General features: G+C 41.1%; 1 protein-coding gene across 5 annotated transcripts in view; it reads right to left on the bottom strand.

The window, feature by feature from the left end:
* Positions 1-1449: 1449 nt before the first annotated feature.
* LOC137563881 (putative tetratricopeptide repeat protein 41) overlaps positions 1450-9421 on the bottom strand; it is a 110539-nt gene continuing 102567 nt past the window's right edge. For all 5 annotated transcript variants that reach the window (XM_068276923.1, XM_068276922.1, XM_068276926.1 and 2 more), the window contains 3 exons: positions 8590-8723; positions 5760-5883; positions 1450-3334 (listed from right to left, as the gene is read on the bottom strand). In XM_068276923.1, the coding sequence (XP_068133024.1) occupies positions 2749-3334; positions 5760-5883; positions 8590-8723 (844 nt within the window). In that variant the 3' untranslated portion in view covers positions 1450-2748. The remainder of the gene's footprint in view (positions 3335-5759; positions 5884-8589; positions 8724-9421) is intronic.

Raw genomic sequence — 9421 nt, 5'->3', positions numbered from 1 at the left:
CTGTGGCCTCTCCTCCCCCTCCTCGTGTCCCCAACGTGTGCGCTCAGGCCCCCCTAATTGAGAAGCGGCAGCTGCTTACCTCCTCCATCTTGCCCGCGGCGATTGAAGACATCCGGCTCCTGTGGGCGGCTTCCTCTAGTGCCGGCTTGTAATGACGCGTCACATGAGGGACAGAAACCTGGGGGCAGACACATGGGGGACAGAAACCTGGGGGCAGACACATGGGGTCAGACAGCTGGGGGCAGACACATGGGGGACAGAAACATGGGGGCAGACACATGGGGGACAGAAACCTGGTGGCAGACACATGGGGGCAGACACATGGGGAACAGACACATGGGGCAGAAACCTGGGGGCAGACCCATGGGGACAGAACCCTGGGGGCAGACACATGGGGGACAGAAACCTTGGGGCAGACACATGGGGGCAGACAGCTGGGGGCAGACACATGGGGACAGAAACCTGGGGGCAGACACATGGGGGACAGAAACCTGGGGGGAAACACACATGGGGGCAGACAGCTGGGGGCAGACACCAGGCACATGGGGGCAGACAGCAGGCACATGGGGCAGGCACATGGGGGCAGACAGCTAGGGGCAGACAGCAGGACACTGGGGGCAGACAGGAGGACACCATTTGGGGGAGGTCATGTACAAGACGCTCCTGAAATATGGACGCACCAGGTTTAGTTTATATCTTTTTTTCCCTGGATTTTGCCCTCTAAACCTGGGTGCGTCTTATATTCCGGAGCGTCTTATACGGCGCGAAATACGGTATACAAAAATATTTTGAAAACTAAGTGAACTTTCAAGGCAATTATAATTTAGTCAGGTTCATATCACTAGTCTCAATAGTTACAAAAAATACCTGACAGCAACAGGCTTAAAGATGGATTGTCAGCCACAAAATTAAATTCCATGTACACACTGCACTGTATTCATTATGCAGCCTGCAACCTCACCCTGCATTGCAAGCACCCCAATCTAATCAGAAATGTTTCTGCAGTAATAAATTTTATCTCAGCCAGACTAGCTCTCTTTGGTACATTGCCGATGAGAAGGAAGCTTGTCACCTCCCCTCCCAAATTCATGCTCCTCACGGATTGGCTGAGGGCAGTTCAATGTGACACAAGGCTGAAATTTTATCTTGCTGTGCTCACATGTTTACAAAGCAAGCTAGCTATGACAGAGCAGATTCTAGGAGGAAAAAAGTAAGGGAGAAAATGACATCAGTATTGGCTTCAGTCAGATGGAATCAATATGTCAAATGCTAGGCACTGAATTCTCTTTATTTATTATATAAAATTCACTGAAATCAAAACTTGGACAGCACAATACATCTGTTATGTAAGTAGAGCAAGTAGTTATCTAGTTATATATATATGTGTTTTTTTCCTGGCATAGTATGGCTGACCCTGTAAATCAATCAAAATGACAGTACAGTAAGAAGTAATGTTTCAATAAACAATTTTATTTAAACGTAACATTTCAATATACATAGTGGATACATTACTTGACTGTTCCCAAACTGGAGATCATAAGTGACCCTAAAACCTGACCTGGTTTTGATTTAAAAAAAAAAACCTGTCAGTTAGATAGCAAAAAATTTCAGGCCTCACCTGGGCAATTTTGGTTGTGCAAATATTATTAATAGACACTATTAGACACATTAAATTCATACATAGTTCATGCACAGTACTATCAGAACATACAGTAACAAAGTACAAAACTACAACCACAGATTGTAGTGTTGCCCATGCAGCTGCATCAAGAACTGCTAATCTACAAACCTTTTAAAGAGAAACCATAACCAAGAATTTAACTTCATCCCAATCAGTATCCGATATCCCCCTTCCCATGAGAAATCTATTCCTTTTCACAAATGGATCATCAGGGGGCTCTGTATGGCTGATATTGTGGTGAAACCCCTCCCACAGTGTGATGTCAGGGCCATGGTTCTGACATCATGCTATGGGAACCTTGTAGCATTGTGGGGAATAACAGCTTTTTACAACTACCAAAAAAGCAAGCAGCATCTCCTTCCACTAACATCACCTGCAGTAAAAATGTCACCATGTGATAAATGTCAGAATGTACATCAGGGAGAGGAAAGATTTTACAATAGGCAAACACTGACTAAATCATTTATACATAATTATTGTATAAATGATTTACTTTTTTAGTACATTATTTTCACTGGAGTTCCCCTTCAATTGGGCTTAATTGCAAAAACGTTTGGATAAGTTTTTGCAAGTTCCACTCAGCGCAGGAAGTAGATCTTATTGTTAATAATAGGATACGCTTCCACGTTTTGTTTTGTTTTTTAAAAAGGATCAGCAAACAGAACATGCAAAGCATCCGCCTCGGGATGCAAACGTGACTGTAAAATGGAGCGGACTCAGAACTGTCTGCTCCATGCCAAACAGATCCATTGCAAATGGGAACTGAACCTAATCCCTTTTATGACCCATATTAGGATTGCAAACTTTTCCTAACAGCAAACATTTTTAAATATATCCAGGCAAGTTGGCAGAATCTCTGTTTTTCTTCAATGATGTACAGCTCTGGAAAAGCATAGTAACTTGGACCATTAGAAAATCAGAGGGGAGAGTGTGTCTTTTGATGAAAATTAGGAGAGAATACATTTGTCAATATGGTGAGAAAAATAATCAGAAGAGGTCTATACAGGAAATGTTAACATGGGATAGTAAGCTTGTGAATGAAAAACCTAACAAAATTCTAAATGACTTTAAACTTCTTTACGGATCTGATGTCTCTTGGGTGGAAAGGGACTTTGCAATGTTGGGTAACGGCCAGGAACATGATACCAAGCAGATTTATGGATTAATTTGTAATTCTCAGATTTTGACATAGGTCTGCTGAGAGAAACTAAGGAGCTAACATCACTAAGAGGACCTGACAAAGTGGTGTGACAAACACTGTTTGGGCGAGAAAGAAGCACACTTGTGTGGATACTGGCGACAGAATGGGGTCTTTTATCAGTGGAGTCTGAGATCGGAAACACAGAAACAGTTAGTGTAACATTGTCTTGGTGGAATGTTAATTCTTTATTAGACTTCAATTTCCACTTTTCTGCTGATGTTACGCTCTCTTGCATCTTACTGCGTCCCAGTAAGAATGTATTTGAACCATACTCCGTACTTAAGGCCTCCTGGGAAGCATAGTGAGATCCGGAATGAAGATGAGATGGCGCTGAATGAACACGAGGAGAGCGCTTCTTTTGACTTGTTGCACTTGAGCTGCTTGCAACCTCATCTCCAAAAAGTACAATTTCTTTACTGTTGCTGTGTTTACTTTTTAATTCCTTCAGGAGGCTAAATAGTATATAAAAAACAATATAAATAAATAAAGGAAGCTCAGATTACTTTTCCATTGCATATACAGTACTCATTTGTAAATTCACCATTTCAGCCCGCCGGTTGTTTTCACCTTATGGGCGAGAGGAATTTTCACATTTCAGCGCTCCTCCTTTTCATTCCCCAATAATTTTATCACTACTGATCACAGCGAAATTATCTATATCTTGTTTTTTTTTCAATTAGGCTCTCTTTGGGTGGTACATTATGCTAAGTATTATTTTATTCTAAATGCATTTTAATTAATAAGAAAAAATTGAAAAAAAAATCATTATTTCTCAGTTTTCGGCCATTATAGTTTTAAAATAATACATGCTACCGTAATTACAACCCACACATTTTAAATACCCATTTCTCCCGGGTTATTAAAACATTTAAAATATTTCCCTAGTATGGTGACAATATTTTATTTGGAAATACAGGTGCATTTTTTCAATTTTATATCCATCACTAATTTTAAGCAAATAATTTAATAATAATATACTCTCTTGAAATACTTATTGAAAAAAAATGTAGTCCCAGATGTATGCAGGTGCAATTTTGCTTTTTGGCCACAAGATGTCCTCACGCATTATTTCCTATTCACCTACAATAAGTACTCTAAATAGTAAGTAATGCGTAGCTGTTACACTTCAGAAGTGACACAGGCATCTCATTGATGCCTGTGATCACGGGAGCCTAGAGGTGAGATGAATGAATGGGAATAAAGTTCCCATTCATTAATCCAACGATTGGTGGTGGGAGCCGCGGAAACAAGCGCGGAGGAAGCAGCTTGGCGGAACCAATTGAGAATGATCATTATTTTTGAACAAAAACAGTGATCATTCTTGGTGGACATGCACAGATTGGCTCAGGGGACTGCCACCAATACCCCCTGATGCCCGGACCATTGCTTCCGCCCGCACAATCATGTGCACAGCCCATCAGACTGCACGGACGAGAGCCTCACGTCCCTGCAGCTACAGTAGCACCAGCTACGGATGTGAGGCTCAAGTCCATGCGGCTGAAATGGTGAAAGGACAACTGTAGTAAGAGGTATATGGAGGATGCCATTTTTTTTACTTTTAATCAGTGCCAGTTGCCTGGCAACCCTGCTGGTCTATTTGGCTGCAGTAGTGTCTGAATCAAACCAGAACAAGCATGCAGCTAATCTTGTCAGATCTGACAAAAATGTCAGAAACACTGCTGCATGCTTGTTCAGGGTCTATGGCTAAAAGTATTAGAGGCAGTGAATCAACAGGATAGTCAGGCTACTGGTATCGTTTAAAAGTTAAAAAGATATGACAACCTCAATATCATTCTCAGTTCAGGTGTCCTTTAAAGCTTAGAACTGGAAGAGATAGTTAAAAATACAGTGTAGCTGAAATACTGAAATATTTTTTGAGATTCATACCCCCACTGTATTATGCCAGAATTTGAATATTCACTCGGAAATCCAAATTTCAAGTATGTCTTATAAATTAACCCATCCTAATAAAAAAAATCTCATGCTGACCTACAGGTGTGTTCAGGGATCACATGACCTCACCCTACGAGGAGGTTGCTTGAATCTTTCTTGTGCTGGATCACATTGTTTTGACACTGCCCCATCCCTGGGGCACCCTTTCCTTTTATAGGGTAAAATGGGAAGGAGGTTGAGTGGTAGGTTAGCCATGATCCTACCCACACAGCCCATGGTTGCACATCCTAGAAACCCCAATGATGTATCATCCCACAGAAGCTGCTAAACAGAATGGAAGAGAAGTTTAGCAATAAGTTTGCCCCTCCCAGAAGTAATTGTAGGAGACTGGACCACTGTAGTGACAGGTAGCTGTCCTATGGCACATGACAGAGCAGACAGAGGATAAGGAAAACAACAGTCTCGGGCAGAGCTCAACTGAGATGATCTGCCAGTCCAAATCTCTCGATTAAGTATTGGGGAGGATCGAGGACCACCAAAAACATGCTAGAATCTAAGCAGAGGCGGCCGAAACTAGCCACCTTAGCCAAGATTCATCTCAAGTGTGTGCAAAGCTTTAGGACCTGTTCATACAGGTAGCAGTGTACAGCTCATCAGCAGTGCTGCCTGCATTGTACTATAGGGGGGTGCAACCCAATTCTATAGACAGCACAGCGTCAGATCACCCTGTGGATGGTATGAGCTGCACCATGTCTGTGAATGAGAGAGTCTGGGCAGTGTCAGAGAAGAAGTGTTGAGGAGCAGTAGGCACTAAATTTAGAGTGAACAGGCTCTCGAGCAGATTTGATTTTGACTAAATAAATGCAGGTTTTTTTCATTCACATTTGTGTGTCTATACTATTATTATTATGCAGTTATATAACATCATTAGGACGGTCAAAATGTCTATCATTACCTCCTAAATTACTGAATTTAGTAACTTACAAATGAATTTCAAAATTTAAAGCATGGTCAACAATGTCAGCGCCGGTCCTCAAGTCCAAGCTCCTCTTCAGCATTTCTACAGCCTCTTTACTTCTTTTAAAATCACTATGGCACAACAATTTTCCTACAGGGGGAAAATACCAAAAACATAAAGTGCATACACTGCACGCTTAGTATGTTTTGTACAAATATTACATCAGTTTAAAACATTGTTGTTGAACGTTGCCTCTTCATTCTGGTCAACAGGCAGCTAAAGACAGCAGAGGGGGATGCTTAATGCTAAAACACACTTGCCCTGAAGTAACAAAGCTTCAGGTTCAAATCCAATAGTATTGTAATAATTGGGAGTGTGTCTTTTTCTGTATATGGATAAAAGACTAAAAAACCCTTTCAGTCCTTTTTGACGTGATCCACTTCACTTCAAATCATTCACTGTATTTGTAGAAAGGACTACAGCATGAATATAAAAGCACAGAGTCTTACAGATCTTGTGGTACAAAAATATCAAAAATACTTTATTGGCACAAATACAAAAATCCTTAAAAAAGGAGGTCTCTGCAGGATGCTCCTCACTTGCATAAGTAATCACAGGAATTTAAATAATCAATTATAGCAAAGGCTTAATTCATTCAGCAAAAAATTGATTGGCAACAACACGCTCGTTTCGGGCATACAATACCCTTCATCAGGCCACTGTATAAGCACTTTCTATATATCCTGTTGGCAGTACATAGTAGGAGCAGGCAAAAAGACAGAAACTACGTCTGACCGAGCAGATGCATATTACACAATCCTGATGGCAGATGAATAGATCACCGGGCAGCTCGGGGCAGGAGTGTTTATACAGTGGCCTGATAAAGGGTATTGTATGCCCGAAACGAGCGTGTCGTTGCCAATCAATTTTTTGCTGAATGAATTAAGCCTTTGCTATAATTGATTATTTAAATTCCTGTGATTACTTATGCAGGTGAGGAGCATCCTGCAGAGACCTCCTTTTTTAAGGATTTTTGTATTTGTGCCAATAAAGAGTTTTTGATATTTTTGTACCACAAGATCCGTAAGACTCTGTGCTTTTACATTCATGCTGTAGTCCTTTCTACAAATACAGTGAATGTTCAGATCCAAACCAGGACGCTATCTGCATGGAGTTTACTCCCAAGTGGTCTACAAACGCAGCATTTCTTCTTTGCTCTAAAAGATTACTTACAGCCTCAAACCTAGTAGCACAAACAAAAATTGTAGCAAAACAGCATTCAAACAGTTAAACGCAGCATTTTGCCCTGCCATGGAAAGGCCCTTCAGCTTAGGATCCGATCTGATGTGGAGATAATGGTTAAAGCAGTCCGGTTAGCACACCTCACTTACGTGTAGAACTTATTTATTGCATAAGTCAGCACAAGCTTGACAATTGTTTTGGGGCCAAGGGGGAGTCCCCTTCTTTAGAAAAGTGCAGACTTTTTTTTTCAGAAAAGTGTCTGCACATTTCTAAAGAAGGGGACCCCGCCGTGGCCCCAAAACAATTGTCAAGCTTGTGCTGACTTATGCAATAAATAAGTTCTATACGTAAGTGAGGTGTGCTAACCAGACTCTGCTTTAATCATTGATTGTATTGAATGCCATGGCTAAGCACTCCAGGTTATGCACCCAATCGGGAAAGGTGTGCCACACCAGAAAACTGTCTTGCTCGAAGTGGAGATAACATCTTTTGTTTACATTCCTCAGTTGTTACATTGTGTGTAACAACTGAAAAGGAGCTCTCTGTGCTTTAAGCATACACACAGTTCAGAACAGCTCACTAGAATATTTTAATATATAATAAAAAAGCAGATTGATTAAAATTCAATGGCAGCTTTCAGAGCAGATAAACTGTACTTTGGGAACTTCTAATTTGTAAATAGACACTATTACTTGTGCACAAAAGCAAATATAACAGTATGAGTAGTAAAAAGTAGGAAAACACATTTTTCTTGAATGTTATGTCAGAGTTTCAGACCACTTTAATGGCAAATTAACTGGCTTCTATGGTAGGGATGTTATAGTCTGAGTTCCTTTAAGAACCAGCATGAGAGGTAGTTGTAATGTACTTTGTAAAAGGCATTTATGGATCATTTAATTTGTGGCTTCCCCCAAAAAATGTGTTAACTCCACCCATCTCTACATTGTACACTTGCCCATTTTGTAAAGAACTGTCTTCCGAGCACTATGTCCCAGTTGCTTCTTGCTTGTGCTACCCGAATGACTTAATGCTGAAGCTCCACTTTTGACAGCAAAACATTCTGAAGCTCCACTTATGGTAGCAAAACATTCTGTTTTGGTATAAGGTGGACTTCCCAATCTCAAGCTCCATTGCTATGAGACTTGGAAAACCCATGAAATCCACCTCTGCAGGTGAACATCTAGTGATGGCTATCAGCAGTTTATGTAAAGTACACTTCTTTCATTCCAGTTTTGCTTTATGAGTTACAGAAAGTAATTTGGCAAGACTTTATAAGTCTTATATTAAGCAGCAGTGATTAATTTAAAATCAGTTTGAAACCAGTTTGCATGATCCAGAAATAATTAACCTAGATCTAATACAATCTACAATCAGCCTAGCAGTAGTTTCTTAATATACATGTCCTGGAGGCAGGAATTCCTTATACTTAGTTATGGGAACATTCCACCCCACCATTTCTTAGGACAATTTGTTCTTAAGGGCAAGATTGTAAGTGATGGTTTCCTGTTTTTACCTGAGAAATTAATGCTAATCATCTAGCATATGATCATGCTGAAGTATGAGCGTCACTTAAAAATCCTATGTTCTGCATCATTATATGCACAACAGCATTACCTGACTTCAGTAATGTATTACTCAGACTTAATTTCAGATGCTGACTGATCTCTGGTGATAGAGAATTCTTGATGGCGTCTTCTTTAATTTGAATCACTTCCTTGTAGTTTTCAAGGGCATTTAATCTTTGAGAGCTGAAAGTAAGAAGCGTACATCAAACTTTTACCTGTAATTATACTCAAACACGCCTTCAATATATTCCACAAGACGCAGGTATGTCCAACTCCAAGTCCTCAAAGGCGGAGGTCCTCACACATTTTTAGCACGACTCAAATTAATTGATGAGACTGAATCAGACAAGGTGTGGTTCATCAAATAGAACACATTTCTCTATTTCTTTATCCATCCTAAACACTGAGAATGGTTTTACACCTAAGGAAAGCGTTTGTGGTGTGCGATGCACCACCACCATTGCATTGTACCTCAACGCTAAAAACTAGATTCATATGACCCTGCGGCAGAGTGTGCTGACAGGATCATATGCATAGCGCAGCCCATCCCCCCCCCTCCCCTGCACACCACTTGCATAAGCTTTGCCGCCCTTCACCGCCCCTTACCCAGTGACGTATACCATGCTGCACAGTAAGTACGTCACTGGAATTTCCGGCTTCCCCATCGTATTTGCGCTGTTCTGTGCATGCACACCGAAACCACCAGCAAATTAGAAATTTCCGCGTCACCCATTGACTTCCATGCTTTCCGCCACCACTGCGTCGCCGCAGAAGTCGCACGGTAATGTGCTATTGACCTTGCGGTGGGTTGGGAACTTCTTGTGCGACACAGTTAGTTACTAGGCCACAGACTTTCATTGCTGTTGCTTTACCCTACGTGC

This window comes from Hyperolius riggenbachi, chromosome 3 (assembly GCF_040937935.1).
Source record: "Hyperolius riggenbachi isolate aHypRig1 chromosome 3, aHypRig1.pri, whole genome shotgun sequence".
Lineage (NCBI taxonomy): Eukaryota > Metazoa > Chordata > Amphibia > Anura > Hyperoliidae > Hyperolius > Hyperolius riggenbachi.
Note: the sequence above shows the minus strand (reverse complement) of the source record. Positions and strands in the feature narration are given on the sequence as shown.